General features: G+C 40.9%; 1 protein-coding gene across 3 annotated transcripts in view; it reads left to right on the plus strand.

The window, feature by feature from the left end:
- The first annotated feature begins 290 nt into the window (after nucleotides 1-290).
- Nucleotides 291-26663, plus strand: part of kctd15b (potassium channel tetramerization domain containing 15b) — a 30913-nt gene continuing 4540 nt past the window's right edge. Inside the window, exons 1-4 of one of the 3 annotated variants that reach the window (XM_014998060.2) lie at nucleotides 291-1693; nucleotides 3984-4159; nucleotides 11056-11200; nucleotides 16899-17204. In XM_014998060.2, the coding sequence (XP_014853546.1) occupies nucleotides 1685-1693; nucleotides 3984-4159; nucleotides 11056-11200; nucleotides 16899-17204 (636 nt within the window). In that variant the 5' untranslated portion in view covers nucleotides 291-1684. Of the gene's footprint in view, nucleotides 2026-3005; nucleotides 4160-11055; nucleotides 11201-16898; nucleotides 17205-26663 lie in introns of those variants that run through there. The other 2 variants (XM_014998059.2, XM_088004398.1) reach the window with 2 other exon arrangements.

The following is a 26663-nucleotide window of genomic DNA, read 5'->3' on the forward strand; positions in this document are numbered from 1 at the left end:
GCTGCTTCAGGACTTGGACAACTTCCTGTGAATGATGGAACTATGGATTCTACCAGGAATTGATCAACAACTCATCCAGGAGGTCAAAGATTAACCCAAAAACTACGTCATTAGCTCTGACGTCATGGTGGTCTGAAGCATATAGGTGACATATAGAAAATAAAAACAATTGTGACAACAATTGAGTCATTAAGGAGAGAAAATGTTCTAACAGTTTTGTGTGTAAATGTCGCCTGGTGTAAAAAATCTAACAAATAAAATGACTCGCAATGAAAATAACTAGTAAGATTTTTTTAAGTAACACTTCATTGTTTTCAAAACTCTAGAGTCCAAGGAAGGTACTGCCTTGAAGGAGACTGAAGCTCTGACTGCTCCGTGTAGATCCTGTGGACCAGTAACAAGTTTCTACACTGGTTGGCGCCAAATATCAAGAAACCAACGTGACACCTCTGGAACGAAGCTGGTACAGGGTAATTACTGGGCTCAATGCTGCATCAATTATTCACAGTTATTTACCCACAAATAAACAAACACAGAAATAAATAAATAATCCTTTCCTAAGGTGCGAACACCTGCTTCACCCACCCTTTCTCTTTCTTCGTTTCTGCGCTCGCTTTGTGTCACTCTTCTGTTTGCTGGGTAAAATAACAATAATCAGCCTCTATCTTCTTTTCCAAAAACTAAAAAAAAAAAAAAGTCTGGAGGCTGCCTGGTTTTTTCACTTGGGAGAGAGGAGGAGGAGGAGGAGGGAGTTGAAGAGGAGGGGGGTTCTGTGCAGATATCTCCATCTAAGCCCTGCGCTATAATTGAAATGGCGCATTTGGCTGCAGGCAGGTTGTGAGGGCGCTTTCTGCAGCAGCATGCATGCATGTCCATGAACGTCATTTGATTTTAATGGCCTGCAGGAAATTTGGCGTTACAACTCCAGACATTAAGGCAGGAGAGGGAGAGAGGAGGAAGGAGTGAATGGGGGAAGACAAGGGACACTGAAAGATATTGGCTCAAGGATATCACTTCATTTTTAAATTTTTTTTTTAACCTGAGACTTTATCAACAAGTTATATGCTGTCTGAGTGAAGGACTATGGCTGCTTGCGTGGTTTAAAACTTTCCATTCAGACTGAAGATGGAACTGTATTCCGTTTAGCTGGACTGCCTGAGGACCTATTACATCAGACGAAATGACAATGATTAAAATCTGCTAAGTCTAAATCTGAATCTGACACTTCCCTGTTTGGATTCCTGCTCCCCCTCTAAATCTCAACTTCACGCCGCTCCACTTTTTTCCGTCAAAAAAAAGAAAGAAAGAGTTTTTCTATCTGTGAAGTCATAATTTGAGGAATAGTGGGGTATCACGTTCTCTTCCTTGAGAAAATTGCCCAGGCGAGAGAGTGGAGTTGAGCTAATTGTAGCCTAATCCCCGGCCCAGAGGCGCTCGGGCAGCCCGGAGCGAGAATTTTCTTTTTTAGCTCCGCTCTGTTATTTAGAGAAGGATTATTGGCTTTCTTTCCTCTCATAACAAACCACAGGGGCAGTTTTCATTTAGGCAAAGAAAAAAGACAGACAAGAGGCAGGAAAAAATACCAAAAAAAAAAAAAACCGGGAGCAGGATTCCAACAAGAGCGCACATTTTTTACGCGTATCCGAATAAGAGCGGAGAAGGGGGGAAGGAGATCATCTCATCTATGTTCAAGGTAAGGACGCTTCCTGTGCGCCTTGGTACAAAGCGGCTCCATGAGGACAGGTCGAGACAGCCTTCTTGCGAATAGAGGCTTTAAAGCCACAGAGACTCCCCCCCTCTGAGAGCAGTCGACCCCGGCCACATCCGAACGTCTCATAGGAGAAAAAAAAAACTGTTTTGCGGGATTTGATTTAAAAAAAAAAAAAAAAAGATTCGTATAGCTCAGCTTCGGTGCGGGGAGCTGGATGCGTGTGTAGTTTTTGGAGAAAAGATTGCGGGGGTTTTAACAGCTGGGACTGACCGAGGGCACGGATTTCATCTGGACTCCCTACAATGTTTGAAACGGTAGGGTGACTATTATATTACGGAATCCAATGCTTTTTTTTTTTTTTTTTTTTTTTTTTTAGTCAAAGTGCGAGCTTTGCGACTGCGCTGAGCTGCATGGGGGCTGCTGCTGGGAGTGAGGAGCCAGCAGCTGCATTTTTTTTGTCTTTTTTTGTTGTTGTTTGTGTTGTCTGAACGAGTATGAGTTTTAATAAGCAGCAGGACATTTCACGTGTATATTCGGCTTTAAATTGTGGGGCAGGAATGAGACGCCATATTGAGCATTTCGGAGATTAAAGGCAGAGCGTAGGCTTGTGATGTTCGTGCCTATCGAGCTCTTTATGTTTTCAGCCTCCCGGTGGCATTTTTGACAAGAAGATTATGAGAGATCCGAGTTTTGAAAGTTGCTGCTGTGGTTTTGTGGAGCGACCTGCCACATATTGACTGCTGGTAGGTTAGAAGAAGCAGTTTAAGTAAAAAATGATTGTGCTGATTGGGTGTGATTAGTAGGGCAAGAAGGTGAATTATGGGTCAAATTTTCCATTTGTTCCTTATGCAAATCTCCATGCGTGATGTAGGTTTACTGACCGGACTGGTGCGGTGGACTGGAGAGAGAGAGAAAGAGAGAGAGAGACAGAGAGAGAGAGAGAGAGAGAGACCGGTGATGGGACAGGCCCATGTGACAGGAGCAAAAACTTTAATGTTTCTCCAATTTGTTTTTCTTTCTGCATACCCCTTCTTCCCCTTTTTTGACCTTGAATTTGAAATGCAATCCAGTCCCCCCGTGGCGCCTCTTTCTGGGCCGTAGGGATCATTTGGATTCCTACGCAGCTGATCAGCTCTGTACGTTTAATCGAAGTTTTCTTTCGCATTTTAGCTTATATATATATATATATATATATATATATATATATATATATATATATATATATATATATATATATATATATATATATATATATATATATATGCAGGAACGCATTTTGTGGCCACGTAGTGGTTTGTTGGTGCAGGTTGGATACTAGACCCCCCTCATCCAACCTCTCCTGTTCCTCTTTAGCCACGACCAGAATAAAAACTCGCAGTGATGGGAAATATTTTCAAAGCATTTAATCAGTTGATCAGTTTCAGCTCACTGTTCTGGCCACTCATGCTACAATAAACTCTTAAACACCAGAGAGAGTGTTTGAGACTCTTAAATTCTCAGAATTCTGTCAGGGGTTTTTTTTTGTTTTTGTTTTTTTGGTTTGGTCTTTTATTTTTTGTTGTGTAATTCTCTCTGGAGTTTTACTCACAGCATATCAACTAACTGATCATTGCTAGTCTTGTCCGTGCGTTTTGTTGCGATCTGACGCGTTTTTACGCGTTTGGTCCCTATAAATGCAGTCACGTGAGAAGCGATCACCTTGGAGTTTTGTGCATTGGGGTGCGTGTGTGTGTGTGTGTGTGTGTGTGTGTGTGTGTGTGTGTGTGTGTGTGTGTAGCTAAGGTAAAGTTGCACCCCCTAACTTCCCTGCACCCCTCCCGCCTTGACTGCCTTCCTTCTCAGATTGGTGCTTGGCGCGTCTTGGCGCATCACGTCTAACACATAAGGCGACCTTTAATTAGAATATTGCAGCAGCAGTTTATTTTATCCCCCTGGAGGCTGACACCTAGCATCACCCACACCCCTCCTTGTTTCTCTCTCTCTTTCTCTCTCTCACACACTCTTCCTATCTGTCTATCTCTCTCTCAGCCCTCTTCTCTAATAAGCATCCTCCTATCCTAGCCCGCGGTGCTGCATGAAAAGATGCAAACATACTTAATTAGAGCGGTGGCAATAATTTCCAAGCTAAATATGCGACCAGACAGACATGGAAGTGATCTGATAGCATTCAGAAAGGATATACCCTCTTCTTCCCTGTACAGGATCACTGTGTAGTGTTTTCCGCCCCTCCTTTACCTTTGTTCCCATGGCTTTTCTCTACACTTGCTTTCAGGAGGGAAGAAGCATGTCACGGCTGTCTCTGACCCGGTCCCCGGTCTCTCCCCTGGCCGCTCAGGGGATCCCTCTGCCGGCTCAGCTGACCAAAGCGAACGCCCCCGTTCACATCGACGTCGGAGGACACATGTACACCAGCAGCCTTGCGACCCTCACCAAGTACCCAGACTCCAGGTAAGAAACGTGCATTTATTATCCCGTTATTTATTTATTTTTTTTACCTGATTCACTTAGTTCAGCAACTTATTAAGAACGACTGACAAATTAACAAGTGATGACTAATTATCAAACCCATTCAATTCAATCGAATAATGGAAACACGCACTTATTTAAAATCGAATAAATCGATGGTATTGTTTCTTTAAATGAGGAACCGGATAAAAAATTGTTTAACCAGTGTCACTGTCGTTCAGCTGCTGTGTAACTTCAACAGTGAAGTCAGTTTAACAGCAGAAATGCACTGATCGGGATTTTCCTGGCCGATACCAATTTTCTCTGAGTTTTTTTTTTTTTTTTTTTTTTTTTTTTTTTTTTTTTTTTTTAGTTCTGGTTTATAATAAAGATTTTAGCATACAAATAGTTTAAGAGTGGGGAACGTTTTGACGTGAAAAAACTAAAGTAAACATGAATTTATACATAATCATTTGCTTATGTATTTTTTAAATGAAACTTTAGAAAGAGCCCCTGAGTAATTTTTTTTGTTGTTGATCAAATTAAAGATAGAAAGTTATGAATGTTTTTTTTTCTTGAATCATTTATTGAATACATAGTTTTTTCTGTGTTTTATTTGCTGATTTATGTTTCCAGCTCTGACCAATTGCACTCGTGCTTCAAAACTTGTGAAACAATGTATAGACATTTTATTCCTCTCTAAACATTTAGTTTGGTGGTTGTTAGATTGGTTTTGTTATTTTTTGCTGTCATTAAACTTAATACGTCTCAGTCAAGCACCCATTGAATAATAACAAACTGCCGTCTGATGTCAGACGTATCGTTCTTTGAAATTTTTATTTATTAATTTATTTAAATATAAACTCAGGCTCATAAGGATGCCACATATTGACCTTTTGCTGATTTATGAACAGTTTTATAATTGTTATTATCTGTGCTTTAACACTGACGTGGCCTCAGGACAATTTGATACGGTCGAGTGATTTAGTTAACATTTTTTCAGCCTGTGCTCCAACTCCTGTCTTACTTTCAGTTTTCTGCAACACAGGATTAGATGACAGATTAAGTTTAACAGGAAAACTTTTATTTTTTTCCATCTTGAACTCCCAGGTTTGCCGCCAGACAATCTGGTATTATAATATTCTATGCATAAATTTAAGAGAAGAATGAAAAGGCAAAGTTTGATGATTTGCAAAATTAATTCATTTTATTAACTTAAATATTCTTTATTTTTTATTTACCTGTTGTAGAGGTCAGTTTTTAATGACTCATTCCTGACCTCACCTTTAAATGCTATCACATATTTAGGTGAGATAAGGAGAGATGCGATAATTTAAAATACTGTACAATTTGTACCCCAGGAACTAAACAAACATATTCAAACATATTATTGAAATAGATTATTTTTGTGCTTGAAATACAGACTATTATCCTAAAACAATGAAAGACTTAAATTTCAGGTTCTGGGATAGCAACATGCCTAAATAAAACTTCTCACCTTCTGTTTTAGCTTTTGTTTTTAGTGTCCCACTCCACTTTTTATAGTGGCCCACATCTGGACATGGCTTTCTGGAGGCACAGCTGCCAGTAAAGCAGTTTAATACTGGCTCTTCAAGGTTTTAGCTGGGATGATTCAGATTTGAAAGAACTAGTTGAAATAATCTATTTTATCTCATTATTAGCTCCGTCCTGAAACGGTTACTCCACAATCCACAGCTCTGAAAGCAAACAAAACTAACTCTGGAGCCTCCACTGATTTGAAACGTCTCCCCTTACGTTTTACAGCGTTTACGTCTAATGCCCAGTGTCATTTGTTGCATTGCAGCGCCTTCAGTTGTGCATCAGCTGAGTCCCCAGTGGACCAAGGTAAACATGCACCAGAGGATCTGCCAAATTGGCTACAAGAAAACCATCTATGTAATCCCCTGGTAATAAAATTATGATATTCAGTAAGTCTACTGACAGAAAATCCCTGACAGCTTATTCTTTTATCCCGCTGCAACATAACATGAGTTTAAAAAAAAAAAGAAAGAAAGAAAACGTCTCTGCCCAGGCAGCGGTTTAATGTCGGGTTTTTTTTCCCATCGAGATGATTTCCTGCGCGCACTTTCAGCTGTACTTCAGGTTCATGCAGTGGGTAGTTTATCGTTTATGCTGCTGTGCTTCTCCACTGGTGTAAATTTACACCATACAAAGAAGTTATTTAAGCGGTGACACACACACATGCACACGCACGTACGCGCATGTACAGTTCAAAGTCAGCACATAGCCAGTAGTCGGAGCATCCACACTGTGCTTTTACAGTGGGAGTAAAGACTAGATATCAGTGGAAGTTGGTTGGAGAGCTCTTTCCTCTTCCTCTCCTTTGCACACATGCTCCTTTCCTTCCTTCCTCTCACTCCCTCTGTCTGTCTCTTGCTGTTTCTTTCTCACTCTGGATCACACACACAAACACACACGCACATATGCATACACTCATTGTTTTGCTCCCTCTCCCAGCCTCCTCAGCGTACAGTTGCCCTCGGGGCTCCACTTTCCGCTGAAGCCAGAGGAAGGAGGGGCCCCTTTTGTGTGAATTAGGATAATGGCTGACAGCAGAAAGCAAAACAATTACACTGGCATGAGCATGTGTGCCGCGCTGAGCCGCGTTTGGTCGAGCAGGGCACCACGGGCGGAGCGCTGAAAACGTGACAACCGAATGAGAGCGGGGCTAAAAGACTTTTGAAGTCGCTGATTACTTTTAATAGATTGGCCCCTAAATAATGCAGCATGCCAAGAGAAAGTTAGTCTAGTAACTAATGTGCGGATATTCATCTTCTTCTGTGTGGGCCATATTAAGGGACAGGGGTCATGAAACATTGATGTGCACTCTGTGTAGCTCTCAAAGAGGACAGCCTCAGCAGTCACTTGAACAGAAGCTGAAGAAATTAGGGGAAATGTTCCTGAGACATGGAAACTGTTCTGGACGTTTTTACTTTCCTGTAAAGCTTTTAGTGGGCAAAAGTGAGACATTAAGGAAACATTTGTAGTGTCTGTCAATTGACCTGACTAACAGTGGCATTCTTCAGCTGATGTAAGCTTAAGCAAAAAAAAAAAAAAAAAAAAAAAAAAAAAATTCCTCCGTTTTGTTGTATTCTACTCTGAAATGTTATCTAACAACATTCAGGTGTTTCCGTGCAACTGTGGGAATTAAAAGAAAAAAATTGTCCAAGGTACACTCTGGAAGTTTTCCCACCTAAACAGCACTTGTGATAAACTGGTTCTCGTGCTTCGCTCCAACTCTTTGCTCTTTTCTGGCACCAAAAAACTGATGAACGAAGGATGAATTAGGAATCAGCTGATTTTAACCAAAGAAAACGTGCCGTCAGCGTTGATCGTTCTGATGTTTAAAATGGAAAAGCGTTTCGACTTTGAATGAAGCTTCAACTTTTTATATCAGGTTGTGCTTAATACGACCATTTATTATTGCAAAATAATAAGACAAATATTTTAATTGAGATGATTTAACCATACCGAGGTACTTTGTTGGAAATAAATGTCAGTTCTTCAAACATATTTTTATATCTAGCTTTACATTGCGATCAGTACATTTTGTTTCTGGTAAAATACAAATTTGAGTAATTCTTGGCATTTTTGTAACTGTCAGTACGCTTCAAGGACGTTTTAGAGTTTATATTCTTAAAATATGCTATTTTGGACCAACGCTTTCTTGTGTAGTGTATGTTTTGGTTAGTTTTTTTAATTTGGGCGTTTGGTAGGAATATTTCTCCCTTAACTAACTGAAAAACAACGATATTAGGACTGATGACTGTTTATGTACCACATACAGTCATATCATGGTCATGCAGTAGGAATACGTTAGAAAACCTTTATTGGTCAGCTTTTGGATGAAAAGTTTTAACTACTACTTGAACTAACAGGTAGTGGAGAAGAGGGGGAAAGAATTCTGCTTTAAAAAAGTAAAGTTACGTTTTCAAAATTTGATTTCAAGTTGTCCTTGTTTTTGGAGAACCGTCCCTTAATGACTGAATGACTCAGAATCAGGCAGGGCCACCTTCACTGTCCCTCTGTTAGAAAGATGTCAGAGCGATTTGACTTTCAGACATCTCTGCATGTGTTTGTGTTCCTCCATAACACACCTAACGGAGTTATCTCCATTAGGTGACCGATCGAGGTATAGCTTCCTTATAGCATAACAGAAACGAGGATAAGGGCTTATTAGCACAACATCAGAGGGTGATCTGTTCTCTCCTTACAGTGGTCAATAAGACAGGAAATGCATGATATAAGTTCAGTCGATTTGCCATTTAGAGCTGCTGTTGGAGATTTAAGCATTCCCTCCCGTGATAAACTCAGACACCCAGCTTCTTCCTTCCCTCTGACTCTGTTTTTATTTAAGTTTTACATTTTTGTCTCAGTTCACCACTCCTTCATTCCTAATCTCTGTTCTACTCTGTTTTCCTCTCTTTAGCCCACCCCTCCCTGCTCATCAGCCTGCTCTTTTTTTGTTGTTTATCTCATCTCTTAATTTTTTTACATAACCACTCCCTCGCCCTTTTCTCACCACCTACCTGTTAATAACACCCCCTCCGTTCACCCCCCTCCACTCACCCCTCCAACTCAGGGATTTAACAAAAAGGGAAAAAATGAGGAGACCAACAGACAAGAGGGAGTGGTGGAAAGGGAAAGAAAAAGAAAAACAGGCAGCATTTTAATTGCTTTTTTTTTAAAAAAAGAAAAAAAAGTGGAGATGAAAAACAGAGTTAGCCTGGAGGGGTATGGTGAAATTCTAGCTGGAAGAATTGCAAGACCATATGAGAAAGGAACACCTCGGGCCAAACAGGGAGATGAGTATTGGTTTTTTATAAAGCATTTTGCATCGATTTCCAGAGAGAAAGCAAGCAAGGGAGAGGATGGAGACGGGGTGCAAGAAAAGAAGAAGGAGGGAAAGAAAGAGAAAAAGAAAGAAAGAGAGACAGTGAAAAAGAGGAAGAATGGCAGGGGGGGGGGGAGAAGCGTCTTTGCTTCCTCACACAGTCGAGTCAAAGAAAACAGAGGCGGCCAGTTTGACTTGATCGCTCAAGCTAAAAGAATCCATAAGACACGAGCTGGTTGTAAATTCAATAAAGTGAATTTGTGGTTGGAAACACGACTGCTTTTCGTATCCTTACATGCCTACTTTTCTTTTTTAGTAGAGATGCACTGATCAAGCGTTTTCAGGACAAAACCAATCGTTTTCTTTGAGGTCTGAGCTGCCAATTTTGAACAATTCAGTTTTCTTCCCTAAGAAAGATCTACTTCGATATGCTTGTTCTTCGATAAGACAGAATTTATGCATCAAAATATTTGACCATAATCTTATTCTGATATTTACTAAACCCAAAGAAGTCAAATGAAAGTACGTGTATATGTTAAAAGTAGGATTTCTCAGGATTCAACATTTCGATCGGCAGAGTTGATCTAGAGAAAAATTGGCTGACTGACTGGAGCATCTTTAATTTTAAGTGTCTCCAACTAAGTTTATTAACTCCAGCACTTTGCCAGCACCGAAGGAAGCATCAGCTGGCCAATTTGCAAATTTCTTTTATGATTTCTCTTGTCACCACAGGTTTGTCAGCCAGCCTGGAAGCTGTTAATATGATTTAAACCCTGATTACTTAAAAAAAAAAAAAAAAAACATATAACGATTGCAACGCAGCAGCCTGCCAAGAGCTCTTTGTCAGTGAGCTGCAAATGTGTAGTGAATTTGTAAAAGTGGTTTTGTGCTGCAGATTGTCCACCTTGTTTATTTACACCAAGCAGACAGTTACAGCTAACCGTTAAATAAGGATATAGCAACCAGAAATGAGCAAACAGATAAAGTGGAGGTGTTTAGATTAGATTATTAAAGTGAGAGCTGGACCTGCAGGACATCCGCGTGAAGGCGAGGGGGTGGGGATAAATATCTGTCCATGGGTATCTGGAGGCGTGGGCCAGCACTGTGTGATGAAAGTTTAAAGATAATAGTAATTTCTACTCTTTGCCTTGATGAGCCCCTGTAGCCAACATCAAATAAGCTCTTAATCATGCAGTACACTGAAGGACGGGGGGAAAAACCCAAGATACTGAGCAGCAACAAGTGTCTTATTACTAAAACAAAGTTGGCTAAATTTAGGTGAATGCTTAAAAGTCTGAATCTAACTAATTTTTTCTTGTTAATTATCATGATTTATAATATGTAAAAATAAAAAAAAAACATTAGCTGTAGCTTTGTTGCGATTTTTTATTGGGTGTGCATGTCTGCTCTACAACATTTACATACAATTTCTACATATTTATTTGCTGTTTTGCTTTTTGCTTTAGGGTCATCTCTCTCTCTTACAAATGGCAGAGTTGTTAAACATTTTCCAAACTGCAAGTCAGGCCGCATTGCATACAGTAGAGTGCTGCTACTAAATTCTATTTAAATTCATAGGAAAGTTAAACTGTAACAGTAAAATATATATGTTTTTCCCGCATGCTTCCCTCATTTTAGCATGTGGCCCTTCCCCATTTCCTGCCTCTGATTCATTTGCACCCCTCTGACAGATGGAATAATAGAGCTGTAATGCTACATTCATACTATTAATTTCTGTAAGTACAAGCAGCAGACGTGTGTGTGTGTGTGTGTTGTTTTAATCTCTCTGCAGAAGGGACACTTCAAACAAGTCTGGAATGGGGGAACTGTGCCTTAAGCCCCTTGTTTCAACCTGTGATGCTAATGCATTTCAAGCTTAGTGCTAATAAAATTGAAAAATAAATGGAGGGTAATTGTTTCATGCATTTGAAGGGAGCTGGCTCATTCCATTATGTGGTTGTGTTTGTGTGTGCGGCTGTCTCTCTGCGTGTGTGTGTGTTTGTGTGTCTGTTTCAATTTTCAGAATCAGTCGCCTGTTCAATGGCACCGAGCCCATCGTGTTGGACAGCTTGAAGCAGCACTACTTCATAGATCGGGACGGCGAGATATTCCGCTACATTCTCAGTTTTCTGAGGACCAGCAAACTGCTGCTTCCAGAGGATTTCAAGGTATTTCTGCCACTGTGTGTTTCTGTCCGTCTGTCCTGGAAAACCTGAAGTAGTTCAAGGCATAAGTGATTGGAAAGTGAATTATTTTAGATTTTTCCAAAGATGGCACACTTCGGTTTACTCATGTTTGTGCTTTTTAATGCTTCTCTGTCCTCTCAAGGGATACAGTGCTCTGCAAAATTGTCCATAACATTTGAACGTTTTAGCATTTTATTATTTTACTGCTGCAAACCTCAATGTATTTTTTTTAATTCATATAATTGTCTAACACAAAGTAGAATGTATATTTTTTAATTATAAAGTGGAAGGAACATAGTTTTGAGAAATAAAACTGTTTTCCATTATGTTCTGCCCCTCTGGATCCACGCAAGGTCAAACAATCAATCAGTCAAGTTTATTTGTTTAGCACATTTCAGCAACAAGGCAGTTCAAAGTGCTTTACATCATAAAAAACACAAAAGTACAAAGTCATAAAGACAACATACAGTAAACCAGTAAACATCACAATTCGTCAAGTGCCACCGTTACACATCAAAATGTCGTAAGCAACTAAACAGGGTCAATCTTTTTGGGTACCAGCTTCAATATCTAAATCTACACACCAAAACATGTTCCAGTTTTCTGAAGACTTTCAATGAACAACAAGTCTTATCACACATTCTTAATTGAATTTAAGTTTGAACTTTAACTAGGCCACTCTATGCTTTGCTCTGACCATTGTATTGTAGCTCTGGCTTCATGCTCATTGTCCTGCTGGGAGGTGAACCATTAGGGTGAAGGAGATTTGTTCTAGGACTTCTGTTGACCTCCACCATGTTCGCATGAACTCTTGGTTCCTTGTGAAAAATTCATCCTCACAGCAAAGTGCTGTTACTACCATGTTTTACTGATGTGTTCAGGATTCATATGCAATGTTTCTGTGAAACAGCGTTTCGTTTCTCAGCTAAAATGTTCAACGTGGTTCTCAGCTGACTGGAGCATCTTCTTCCACAGGTTACTGGATTTTTGTGGCCTTTGTTCTACAATCGATTTAAGAGCCCATATTTGTAGAGTGCACACCTAATAGTTGTCATGCAGACGTATTCTTCCACTGTGGATATTAGTGGAACTTTTTCACAACTTCCTTGGTCTTCATGTTGCTGATTACTCACTAATATTCTCGAACAAACCTCCAAGGGCTTCAGGGAACAGCTGGGCTTAAATTGCACACTGGTGGGCTTTATTTGCTCACACTTAGATCTTTTTTATAGTTAGTTGATCTATCACATAAAATGCCAATAAAATACATTGTAGTTTTTGTAACATTTCTAAACTGTGAAAAACTTGAGGGGTACGGACATTTTTCCAATTAACTGCGCATGCATTCATCGGTGCACTGTTCCTTTACGCATTACGAACCACCAGATCCACTTGAGCCTTACTGAGAACTCACACTTGGTTTGTGTTTCAGAGCTTGATTGATGAAGTTTATTCTAAGTAGAAACAGGCACCATAAATTATAGTTTCTTATCACACTTGGCCTGTATTAGCCAAACCAAAGCACATGTTCGTATCAACCAAACGCACACTATCTAGTTGTGTATCAAATAATGCTTTGCACATGTCAGTTTCCCACCGGTGATGTTTTTCTGTACAACAGCACATCTTTTGAAATGAGCTGCATATAAAAAGTAACATTTATGCACAATAGCATATGTGGCTTTGCATTAATGACTATGCCTCCAGCTGGATCCTTCTCAAGGTTTTGTTTGGTGCTACGGTTTCCTAGGTGTGCACTTCTTTCCGTTGCGCAACCCAAAGTGACCTTTTCACTCGTTCATCCTTCCCCACAAGGTAGCAAGGCGAGGCCAAGCCACTCGGAGCCGGGGGCCTGCTCCCTGGGCCCCACGGATAGCAGGAACAAGAGCCAAACCCCAGACAACAGAACATGACATGAAAGCCCCGCATATTTTGGCAGACGATTCCCTGACTCATAGCTGATTACTTTTTTCCTTTTGCATCCACTCTCCCCTTCGCTGCTCTCCCCTCCCCTCCTTCCCCTTGCTTTCTGTGAAGTCTTGACAGTCCAATCAGGCACCACGGTTTACACAGAATGCGTTAGACTTCATTGTTTCGACTCATTACGACCCACTCGCATAAGCCTGTGTTGATCTGCATACCTTTCAATTTGCGTGAAGCCAGAAGAAAAAAATGCAAATAGTGCGAGGCGGAATTGAGCATGTCCTTATCTGAACACAATCAGGCTTGCCGTCGCCCCAGGGCCGGGTCTGTTTCTGCTGCTGGCAGCCGCGGCGCAGTGTGTTTTGCTAAATCGATGTGAAAGTCTGAGCAGAATAGGAAAAGATTTTTTTTTTTTTTTTTGCAGCTTGTATCAGTGGAACAAAAATATTCCCTATTAATATCCTCCTCTGGACTCATTATTCAAACCACAATTAATCAGGAGAGTGTAAGCAATGCTCAGTCATAGCGAGGGCATGGTTTAAAAGCGGAGCGAGTTAGTGGAGTTCACGTCAGATTATTCAGTTAAATCGACTTCTTCTTTCTTTATGTGTTGTGTTCTTATTCTTGCGACTGATCTGCATTATATGGGAGTTGGCTGTATTGTTTTTTTTTACAGCGGCTTGTTTAATCAACATCCTGCGAGCTTCTACTTGTGTGGTTTTAGTCACTTTTTTTTTTAGTTTGAGACACAGCAGGTCTTTATTAGTCGGACTCCCTCATAGTGACATCCTCCATCATTTTTCTCTCCTTCTTGTCTTTATCCATCTGTCCCTCCCCCTGTCCTTCCCTGAAATGTTGCCTTGCCGTCAGGCTATCAGGTCGGATCATTATTTTGAAGCTCAAACGGGCTGTCTGGACACAGGATTGGGGGATGAATTGTCTCGTAGAGCTGGCAGCGTTAACAGCAGCTTCAGCAACCAGGACAGAGCTGTTGGCCTTGTCTCCCTCTCATCCTCACCTCAGCACTTAGGATTACTCTGTTGTTTTCTACGCTGCTCAGGATGACTAAAGTGCCTCGCAGACAGACCCCTGTTAAAAACATATCCATCCATGGCTTCAGACCTGTGAAGGATGAGGAGCTACACTTTGATACAGAGAGCCGCCTGAAGGGGGGCGTCTCGCTATGAGTTTTGTCAGCAGCAGCAAGAAGGCCGACAGAAAGGAAGAAAAAAAAAGACAGAAAAAGGAGGAGAAAAAAAAGGGGAGGGGGAATGGACCCACCGTTCCTCGTCCGCGATCTGAAATCCTAAATATTAGAATTTGAGCTTAAGATGTGTTGCGTCAACTCTGAGACCAGATGGAGTTGTGTTTGGGTGTCGTTCCCACGTCTCAGATGAAGGCACAGCTCAGATGAAGGGGTGAAGAGTGACAGAATTATGTTTGCTGCCATCTTTTGTTTTTGTTTGTAGGCAACAGAGGTAAAGATAAACAAATGAAGTGCTTTTAAAAACGTTTAATACTTGTTTAGCTACCACCACAATCCTAAATATATTTTATAGAGCTTAAACGACCAGCATAAATCAGTGCCTAGTGGTGGGAAGTTGGTACATTGTTTCCACATTGCTTTACAGACAAAATTCAAAAAAGGAGGAGGGTGTGCATAGGTATTAAAATCCCTAGAAGTCGCCTAATTAGTGAATAGAGTTCACCTATATGTTATTTGATCTCATTGTAAACCCAGCTGTCCTGTGTTGGCCTCAGAGGTTTGTGAGAGAACATTAGTGAACAAACCCAAAGACCAAAGGATGAAGTTGTGGACAAAATTTAACACAGATTTAGTTTATAAAACAATTTTCCAAGCGTTGAACATTTCATAATGCACTGTTCGATCTAAAATTTGAAAATTGTAGATTTTCAAATGATAGATTGAAAATCATTTAAAGATAGCAATGCTAGACATGGCTATTCACCATAGCTAACAACTTAGAGGTTTGTGGTAACTGTGGGAAAGCTGCATAGTTCTACAGGTCAGGTGGGATAATCTATTGACAAGATAAATATTCGCCATAAAAATATACTCCTAAATGTGGAAGAAGCCAACATGGTCAGATGAGTCTAAAAGCAAACTCTTTTGGCCTAAATGTGGACAGAAACATGTTTTAAGCATATCTCTTCTACAATGTCTGTCAGATGTCACAGATGACTGATCTCATGTGATTTCACCGAGATGGAAAAAAATGGGCTGACGTTTCAGTTTCTGGATGCAAATTTACTAACAACATGTAGATTAAAAAAAAAAAAAAAAGTAGTTCAACAATATGTCGAGTAAGTTAGACTAAAAAGCAGAAGTACTTCTCCAGCATTGTACTGGCCGCGTTCACTGGATGAGGCATAAACAATTTATCATTAAAAATGTGCATTCTTACTTTTCAAAGGTTTATCGGATGCTGTTGTATGCCTCATGTTCTTGTTTGGCTAATAAATATAAGCAGACGACGGTTCCAGCATGGATCTCAGCAACATGCGCATAATGTAGAGAAAATATCTGCGCGTCAAGGATGACAGTTCACAAACAATGACTGGATTAAGCTGTCATTCTTTTTCCTTGTGAGACACTAATCAGAACAGAGATGGATTAATTACTGATTGTTTAGCAAAAAGATTTGCAGGGTTTAGGTGTAACCTAATTAGATCTTGTTCTAATAGGAGCTTAACATCGCGCCACGAGCCTTATTAACATAACCCCTGATATTCCCAACCCTCCCCCACCCCCTCTATAGGAGGAATCCATTAAAAAGGCTCCTTGGCTGATGACTGTCCTCATGTTCTCTTGCACATTTCTTCCTCCTCCCCTGTATTTTCTATGGTAGTGGTGAGTGATGGTGCCATCTGGTCTTGTGGGAAATTAGAGGCAAGCGCACCGGGGCAAATGGCCCCCAGCTAGCCCTGCCCAGGAGTGAGAGGGAAGCAATCTGCTGCAGACTGTCTGCACACAGGAATGCACCATCACACTTTGCTGGAGCACCACTGATAGCCTTTCTGGAGTCAGCTAGCCAAAACATGCTAAAGGCCAGCACTGCTCTGCCAAGAGCCGCAGTGGAGGAAAGCTGCTATGCTTTGTTAACTGAGAATGTTGTCCTGCTGGTTGCAGGCCATCACTGATCATAGTTTATTGTTTCTCTCTTCCAAGGACGTGCTGTCACTCCTGAAGGCAATTAAGTTTACATTTTGGCTGCGTTCACACATCACGTCTTGAGCCGCAATTCTGATTGTTGCTGAAATCCTTTTTTTTTATGCTTGCTGGTTCATACTACTAATTAAACCCAACCTCAATGAAACTCCTGTGTGTTACCAAAGCGACCCGCGTGTGCGGAAGAAGAACGCTGACGTCACACTGCAGCGCTTCGTTTACGGAAATAACAGGGGGAGCCGTTTATGGATCAATGTTAAAGTTTATTCAACAACGAGAGCAGACAGTCACAAGATGATAACACAAAACGAGCTAATAACAAGAAAGCATAACTAACAGCAATGATCTTCCGTGAAGCATTGTCTGCAAAATGACTTCTCTTTAAAAACACATGCAGTATAGCCTCTTAGTTAGCATGCTTAATATTGCACAGCATTGTGCTGTATCGTTTTCCGTGTGACCTTGGTGAAGAGATGTAATATAGTGAAAGATGGTGCGTTAGTCACACATATAGCCAAAAGGACCGTAACTCACCGCTGTAACCTCCACGTCCATCTGTCTGTGCAGGACTTCCACCTGCTGTACGAGGAGGCCCGTTACTACCAGCTGACGCCCATGATCAAGGAGCTGGAGCGCTGGAAGCAGGAGCGCGAACAGCGGCGGATGGCACAGCCCTGCGACTGCCTCGTGGTCCGGGTGACGCCCGACCTCGGTGAGAGGATCGCCCTGAGTGGGGAGAAGGTCCTCATAGAGGAGATCTTCCCTGAGACCGGAGACGTTATGTGCAACTCAGTCAACGCCGGCTGGAACCAGGACCCAACGCACGTCATCCGCTTTCCTCTCAACGGCTACTGCAGGCTCAACTCCGTGCAGGTCAGGCATCAAGGAGAATATTTTTGATACATTACAGATATTTAAAAAATAAATAAAATACCCGCGTAGTTAACAGTCACGCATTTATCAAATTTCTTGGAAAAAAAAACAAACTTGAAATCTAACTAATTAGCCACGGTGTTGGTGTTCCAGAACGCCCACCCAGTTCACGTCATGCTCTCATTAATACCGGAAAACATTTCTGAGCAGCTTGAAGGAGGATGTATGATGAGCTTTGGGCACACACAGTTATCACCAAAATGAGATTCAGCTTTAATATGGAATATGTCTTATTATTTAGCAAAGAACTATACAAACAAAATGTAAAGATACATTTTAGGAAAACAAGCAAACCAAATGTTAGATAGCAATAGATATGCAGCTTCTTAATATCAGCAAACCTTAACAATAAGATTGCAGCCGGTTTTTTTTTTTTTCTTCTTGTGTACTGTCTTTAGCTTCTTTGAATAGCATAATGGGTCTGGCTGCCTTCCAGTGTGGGAAAATTGTAGAAATTATGCCAGTTACACAACTGAATTTATGAAGAAATGTTGGTTCTTCTAACACTTTCTGTGACCTTTAGCATCTTGGATAAAAGATGCTAAAGGTCCTACCTGTATCAGGTATGAGCAATGTCTGCATCAATGTGATCATATTGTTGTTATGTGTAATAATTATTCGGTCCTTTGCATTAGTTTTAGTTCACGCACTAATTTTGGTTTATGAATTGTCAAAAAATCTTTATTCTGTCTCACATTCTCTTTCTAGCACACATTAGAGCATTCATAAGAGTATCAATGTAACAGAAAACAGCAAAACTACAGCAGTCTTCTTCAAAATGACAGTATTTTTTATTTTTTTTCGCAGAATTAACTCTTGATGCGTAGTTGATTTTGGATTATTTTGTTTGGGATTTTTTTTTTTACTGCTGTGCTCGCTATATTCATATGCTTTAATTTAATCGCACAACTCTATTCTTAAGTAGACAGCTGGTAGAGTCTTTTGCCTCTTTTGTTGAAGCAGAGTTCATGTTGTTGTTGGGGCACCATAAAAACTACCTCAGAAAACTACTTTTACAGTTGTGTTAACCACGAAGATCTGAGAGCGAAAGATCGAGGGGGAAAGTAACAGTCTCACACCACGGGCTCGATATAACACACTTAGGAGCCCACAGCCACGAATAGACTAACACACAGAGGAGCCTTCACCCCTGCAGCAGCCAGAGAGAGCCTCTCCGAGGCAAGCTGGTGCGCTCTGACACCTCTCCACCTCGCCCCCCTCACCATACACCCCATGTCGGTGTGAGAGACCACCTCCAGGGAGGTGAGCGCAGCGTGCGGGACAAAGCGTGTGTAGACTGCGGCCATGTTTTCCTGCAAAAAAAATGAAGAAGAGGAATGGAAAGGGGGGGAAATGATATGCATAATTTACGCTTTACTCCTTTTTAAGACACAGCTCCTTTTTTAAAAAGACTCCAATATAACACCGCTTAGGGCAATTGAAATACACGTATTGCATTTTTTAATACCATACTTACAATTTCTCAAACAGCCTAAACCAGTTTATACTTCCTTTATAGATTTTTAAATGACTTACAATATAATTAATTGGCCGCATCAACTAACACAACATTCTCCCACTCTGCTTACCAGGGAGACTGGTTATAGGATGTGAGCTCATCTGACTAACACAATTTGAGAGGAGACTTTATTGTCCTCTCCGATTTTTGGTTTTTTTTCCAATATGAGGTTGCTCCTGAAGGTGAGGTGAGCTGAGATGCTCCTGTCAGAAAAAAAAAAAAAAGCGCTAATGGCAAGTGCAGCTGGATTGTCAAGGTTTTACTGGGAGCGTCTCCCAGTTAAAGAGGTGTAGACGCTCCTGTGTGGTATTAGGAAAACCTGTTTTTGTGGTATTGTTGTTTGATATGATTAGCATTACAATAGCCCTTAAACTTTTTCAAACCTCAACCTCATACAGTTATACTTTTATTGGGTTTTCATGCAATTGGTCCACATGAATTCAAGCAAAATAGCTTTAAACTTGTTTCACAAATAAAAATCTGAAAACATCTATCTATTTAAAGGTTTAATTTTAATTTAGTTAAAATTTCATTTCAGTTCAATTGTTCTGTGGAGGCTTCGGAGGTTTGTCAGAGAAGCAAACAGATCCCAGTTGAGCTTTTTTGTTTTACATACATGACAGAAAATATACACTGTGCATCACCTTGAAAATGTCCTTGCAGTGAAACACGGTGGTGGCAGCATGATACTGTGAAAATCCCTTTCTTGCAGGACGAGGAAGCTGCTTATATTTGTCTGGAAGATGGTGACTTGAGATTACGGCAGGCTTTTGGCTTTCAGTCGGATATCGACATGTCTTGGTTTTCACAGATGTCCTTTATTCAGTCTGGATTAGCTTGAGCTATTTGCAAAGAAGAACGGGCAAACATATCTTTTTGCAGATGTGCAAAGCTGAAAGAAGCATTCCCCAAAAGACACGTCTATTATTTCCCTCCACTTCATAATAATGCTCTACTTTTTTATATATATCTATCACATAAAATCTCAGTAAGATACAATGAAGTTTCTGGTTGCAATATCACAAAGTTTGAAAATGCTACGGTAATGAGTATTATATTATCTGTATGCAGAGCATTAATGTATGTCTGTACAAATATAATTACTTCCTAAATATAGCATCCAAGCAGCCCACTGCGACTGCGATTTAGCACACATTCATATTGCAGTGACAATTATGATACAATATGCTGTGCAGCTCTAGTAGTGGCAGTTGCATACACACAGAATAGGTTCATTAAAAAACCCTAATCAGAACAGATGCAGGGCCTGGCTCAGTGAGTCTATGCAGATAAGGATGTAAAGAGCAGATGGAGCTGTTGCTTTTTGTTGTTGTTGTACGGGTAAATTTTTCTAAACAACTCGCTCATTATGTACTGCAGGTATGAGAGCGTTTGCTAAATATTTCTCGTCTTACCTGCAAGACAAAGAACCTCTGATCTGATTTCAAGTCCAGGCATTAACCCTGAGGAAACGTGCTCACCACCCCACCCTGCCTGCAGCGTGAAAGTGTGAGGAGGGTGTGGATCAGAAAACCTGTTAATACAGGTGTTAAACGTTTTTGATGAGAGTTTTGATTTTGAGAGGAAAAAGAAAGATGTGTGGGAAAAAAAAAAAAAGCTGAGATTGTCTACAGAGGTCTGGTTTTTATCCTGATTTCAAGGAAGCACTCCGTGAGCTTATTTAAAAAGTTACAAAACTGGAATAAAATTTAAATATTGAGTAAATTTCGCCCTGCCTTTTGTTCTTCTGGGAAAGTGCGAACAAACAACTCCACCTTGGCACGTGATTCTCCATGAAGTCATGACTGGAATTTTGTGAATAATGCGAACCACCTGCGCTGCTGTGTGCAGACCCGGCGCAGGGACGCAGAAAGAAAAGAGGGAAAACATTTAACCTAAGAGTCGCAGAGGTGTACAAAGACGCGTCCCAGCTCTGGAGCCTTGGCTGCTGCTCCATACATCACCGTGATGAAGCGCTCAGATCACACCAGAGCCAATCCGTCCTTCATCACTGTGACAGCAGAGGCAGAAGTGGATAAGGGGCCTGCTCCCCCCTCCCACTGCCCAGGCAGCGTACGCAACATGCTGCAACACCCTCTCACATGTCACCCTGCCACTCCATCAATCCTGCGTCGGCTGAGTAGGGAGAGCAAAGCCCATCAGAGCAGACAAGGCCACACAAACACCTCCGCAGCGCTCCTCGGTGGCCTGAGTGGCAGAGACAAACTGTAATACTGCTCCAGTTTTTAGCTCCCTTCCTGTGGCACCTTGGGTCCAACGCACCGTGAGGCTGAGCAGGAAGCTGATTGCTCTGACAGGTGGAGATGTTAAAAACCAGATTCCTCTGACTCCTCCGACACTTAAATAGGTCAGCCTTCATATTAATATTTAAATTTATGAGTTTATACACTTACACATACACGCACGCACTAAAGATTTTAACACTAGAGAAAAACAACATGAGTAAATAAAAAAACAAAACGGTAATTAATGGATAAATATTAAACTAACCTTGCCCTACGTGAAAAAGTTTTTCTCCCCTAAACCTTAAACTAATTGTGCCTAAATTGAAGGCAACAACTACAATCTAGCATTGGTGATAACTGGGAATGCATTACGGCCCAGTCAGCCACATCAGAGGGTGTTTGACTGTTTAAGGTCACGTCTCAGCATCTCAAACGGTTTTATGATTCAGCCTCTTCAGTGCCGTCATTTAGGGGTTATTTTAATGAGCCGTTTGGTTGGAGTCTCACTGTTATTCTTTCTATTGCAAAATTTGCAATTTTGCCAGTCATGGCAAGTTGTTAAGAATCAAAAGCATTATACCACTTTTATTGTTATCTTCACTTCCTGAATGGTTGTGTTAGTTTTACATTTGAAGTAAAGCGACACTTACCTGTCAAAAAGTTTGACTGTTGCCATTGTCATACCACAAAATATTTTCCTGAAAGTCACAGAAAGTCTTTTAGCAAATGTGAGATGGACCTTTGCGTTTGTTTTGCTCTCAACTTGAAACTCTGGATGCCATTTTTGCCGTGTCTCTTTCTTACTGATTCTAACGGAGTCGGATGAGACCTCCAATGCATTTCATGATGTTCTGGGTTTTGTTGTCGCCTCCTGCACGAGCTGTTGATGTGGTTTTGGAGTAATTTTGGTTGATTTCTCTATTTACGGATAATATCTTTTACAGTTTTTTTTTTTTTACTGTAGAGTCCAAAACTTTAGACAGTTCCAGATCAGGTTATGACATCTTGATTTCTGAGATTTATTAGCCTACTTCATCTTGTCACACAGGTTTTATTTGTTATTTTTTCCACTAGATCTTGTTTGGTTTTTATAGCTTTTTTTCCTGGGAAAAAAAAAAAAATTGGAAACAGCTTATTGTACTCATCTTTGTCTAATGTAATTTAAAATTTAGTTGATGATGTGAAAGATTTATGCGTAAAGAAAAGTAAAAACAGACTCAATTTGTGGGGGCACAAACACTTTTTCACCACACATTTTTAATCATTTGCGTCTTATTGTCGTTTAGTCATTATAACCACGTTATAATAATACTCTCCACATTATCATCTGGGATTTTGTTTATGATGCCACCTGGTATTATTACTGTCTGCTCATTTTTCCACCCACCTGAAAACTTTCAGTAGAAAAAAACAACCTGACCTTTGTTAGACTCTGATTCTATACAGAGTAGTAAAGTTTTATAAATTTGAAATCTAAAGAGGAAAAAATGTTCAAATTGATAAAACGTTTTCAAACTTCATGTAAAATTATATAGATTTATAAATGTAGACATCAGCAGTGAAGGAGGCACGTAAATGTTTTATTTGAAAGAAAAATGCATTTCAACTTTTACACATTTTTTTTGAAGAAGTCCAATAAAATCATTTTTGTTCTTAATAGACACGAAACACTGAACATTACAGAATCATATAGCTTAGTTACTGTTGATATATTGTTGCAGAGAAAGTAGCTTTTATGGTTTATAGTAGTTTTAAATTCAGATCTAAAGCGAATAAAATGTAAAGCAGCTACACAATCCTTGTATGCAGTGGGATATGGAGTTAATTTTACATTTTTCTTTTACACTGACCTACTGCTATAAATATCAAAACTAGTGACAGTAAAGTTTTAGGAAAGGGTTGAAAACCATCAATTTCTCAGGTGCGGTTTGTTAGCTTAGTCAGAACTTGCTTAAGTCCTCTCACAATTCGCATTTCCAAAAACATGGTGATTGTGGACATCTTAAAACGTCCGTTTGCTATGACAAATCCAGACCATTTGCTCCAAGCTCTGTCTGAAAATACTCCACAGTCAAAGTGCTTTTGTCACTGGTGAGTCGTAAACGCTGGCACACAGCTTAGAGAATTACAAAGAGCTGGAGCTTCACCGCTGCTCGATGCCAGATGCTTAGGCTGCAGATAACGTTCCTTGTCGAGCTTGTGCATTGTTAAACAAAAGCGCTGCCCCCTCCTGAGTGCAACACTTGTCAAACGCTTCATCCTGCGCGTGTCACACGTGTCAATCAGCTCTGAATCCTGGGCCACAAGGAGCACCCGCTCCTCAGAGGTGCTCCGAGTTTGTCTGTGCGCTCCGTCGGCCATTAATATTGCATCGCGTTCCCGTTTTCCAGTCCTAAAACTCGTCCGCTTTGATTCCCTTCTTCACCCTCTTTGCTAAATTCCTAGGAGGGGCCGATATTACCCCCTCTCTTCACAACAGTGGCGACCTCGGGCAGCTCGTTCACATGGTTAAATACGGAATGGTTTGCATTTGTTTGGTGGAGCCGTGTTTCCAGATCACCTGGGACGGAGAGTGGAAGGAGACGCTTTTAATCAGTTTCAGTCTTACTAGCAGGAAAAGAAACAGACAGAAGTAATGAAGTCTTACAAAGAGCTAATTTAGTTCTTATTATATCCTCTGCAGTTCGATCCTGATTTCCTGCACTTAGTGCAATATTTTCCATATTGTGCACTGCTTTATAAAAGTGTTCACATTTTGTCACATTGCATATAATTGCGAATGCGTGTATTGTGATTTTATATGATATTCAGAAAGAAAGTAGCTGAAAGGAAATAAAAACTAATAAAAAAATCTAAAAAGGTTTGTGTCCTGATGAGGTGCATGGAGCAGCCTTGTGTCAAAACTTTACTGAACCTCTATTAACTAAAAGTACAGCTTATCCTCTGGATGATAACTCAAACTCAGACAGTTCCAGACTTTGACTGGACCGTTACTAAATATGCATATGCTTTAAACTAAACTATAGTTGTCCAACTGGAAAGGAGGCCTTTGTACAGTCTTCTAAAAGGTATTCAACATCTGTCTTTAGCTATGGCCAGCTTCCCTGTCACGCTTGACGAATGCAATCCCACATCATGATGGTGCCACCACCGTGTTTCACTATGTAATTCCATAATGGTGTTATTTTTGAATAATCCGCAGTGCTAGTTTTACACCTCAAGTGCCATTTTTTGTGCAGGTCAAAAAGATTTGTTTTTGTCTCATTTGACCACATTTAAAAGGTGAATGTGTTTTGCTTTCAGTGGTGTTTTATAACCAAACCCTGCTTTGATCTTAATGCCTGACCTCAGTCTGTCTTTTAGTCCTCAGATTAAAGACGTGGATTCTGTTTATTATCAATGTGACTTTTTGAAGAGAGCAGTGGTACAGAATGTTGTTTAGGGTTAACAGAGTAAAAGGAGCTAAACACAAATGCAGGTCTGTAGCGTCATTTTATTTTAAAATATGCTGAAATTTGTTGTTGTAACGTAAGAAAATGTGAAAAAGGTGAATATGTTTGCAGTTTTTGTTGCAGCCTATTACGGAGTTCACAGTGTTTGGACAAACTAGGGGGGAAAAAATTAGGAAAAACTGCTAATGACCATTATTTCCATGTTATGGAAATAGTTTTCCTCAGACTCAGTCTTTATCCAATCAGGTTGCTTGTGCAGAACTCACAGTTTGACTTCTTAGTTATGGTTTTGCTCAAGTGAGCTAGAAAAGTAAGCAGGAAAATCTGCATAAGTACAACATAGGCTGGGATGTGGAGGCCTGCGGTCACGAGAACGTAGTGCAGAACAGAGCAACCAGACATGTTTGTGCCTTTTAACGCGGCGTATTCCTTTCTCTTGTCAGCAGGGATTGATTTCAGGACATTGTCCTGTGGACATTAGAAGCCTCAGCTTGGGTGCAGCCTAATTATTCTGTGTATTGTTTATCCCCCTATGGCACTAATTCACTGTGACAAAACTGAACGTGAACTTTTTTTATGGCATCTTATAGTCATTACAGTATCCTTGAATCAGTTACATTCATCTATAATAATATCCTTAAGTCTTTTGTGCTGCGGTGCGTTAATCATAAAAGTGTTTTCAGACTATCTTTATTGATCAGGCCCTTCTCCTCTGTGACCAAATTGCGCTGCTGAACACGACGGAGTCCCACATGTGTTAAGAGATGATTGGGAGAAAATGCAATGTGATGCAATGATCAAAGAAGGCTATGTAATATCATTTCCATAATCGTTAGGCTCCTCCGTCGCCTGTCATGGATTCTGGAGTGTTTGATGCTTGGGCAGGTCTCTTAATTAGCCACCCTCACCATCAGCTGTCTGCCACCCCTTCTGTCTCACAAATTACTGAGTTTGTCACCGTCGGATGGCCAGAGGATGAAAGTGGGGGAGGGGCGGACTCTTCAGAGTGGTCCGCTAAACTTACAAGCAGCACATCGATCCGCATTTTGGCTTTAATGAAGACATGCATGAGCGGATGGGGGGGGCCTGTGGCTTGCTCAACAAGTTTCTGTAAGTGTTTATGTGTGGTTTCTACGCAAGGCTGCAGGCCTTCGACTTGGAGGTCCAAAAAGCTCACTTTAGCCAGGGAAGGGGCTCACGCTTCTGTAATTACAGAGGTCTTCCTTCACCGTGAGTCTACGTGTCAGCGTGTGCAAGCTTTAAGAGAAAAACTTTCTGTTTGGATGAACCTCCCTGCCTCTGTGTCTGGCAGAACGGGTTTGCCCTTGGCGAGACCTTTCATTTCCATGCACTGCACACTCTGTTCAAAGGAAGGGGGAATAAGTAAATACACACTACTTCTCTCGCTGGGATTTAGATATATACTCTCTCCAAAAAAATAAATAAAAAAATAAAAAAAATAAATAAGCTGCATCCCACACGAATTACAGCAGACGAGGAGAGAAAAGTGATGCAGGAGTTCACGTGTCTGAGTGTATCTCTATTTGGTGTGTAGGTGTGCATGCGTGTGTGCGCGTGTGTGTGTGTCAGGGTCCAGACTGGAGGGCTAACATGCATCCCCATCTCCTGCTCGCTCCCTGCAGCTCCAGCACTTTGTCCTCGCACCGATCAGCCACATCTCCCTCCTCATCTTCATTCGCTGCACGTCGTTTCCTTTCCCTCTCTCGCTCACGGACCTCACTCCTTCCTTCACTTCTTCCCTCACCCCAGCCTCATTACTCAAATTAGGAGCTCCAGTAATCACCGCGCTGAGCTCCAGTCAGGCCCCTTAACACACTCGGGCTCTCCACATCCCTTTGAGCTCCTCCTGCCCTCAGCTCAGTGGCCGATCCGGCACGAGTCGCATAAATATTGCAGAGGTGGTGTGATGTTGGGAATGCCCTCTGGTTTTTATCACTTTCTGTGATTGGATTGAGAAGAGGTTTAATGGCATGTGCTGCATGTTGGAACTGATGACTATCTGAAGAAGTTCAACACTCCTCTCACGTCTATTTTTCTAAATATTAATTTATCTCCTGTAACTGATTGGTTGCTCCTTCAGAGTCCATACAGTACACGGCTAAGACCTGGGGAAGAAATTGGAGAAAAAGCAGCAACATTTATATGGACTATGTGGCATTAT

Source organism: Poecilia mexicana, unplaced genomic scaffold (assembly GCF_051168715.1).
Source record: "Poecilia mexicana isolate PSO_F unplaced genomic scaffold, ASM5116871v1 scaffold_3, whole genome shotgun sequence".
In the NCBI taxonomy this organism is placed as follows: Eukaryota; Metazoa; Chordata; class Actinopteri; order Cyprinodontiformes; family Poeciliidae; genus Poecilia; species Poecilia mexicana.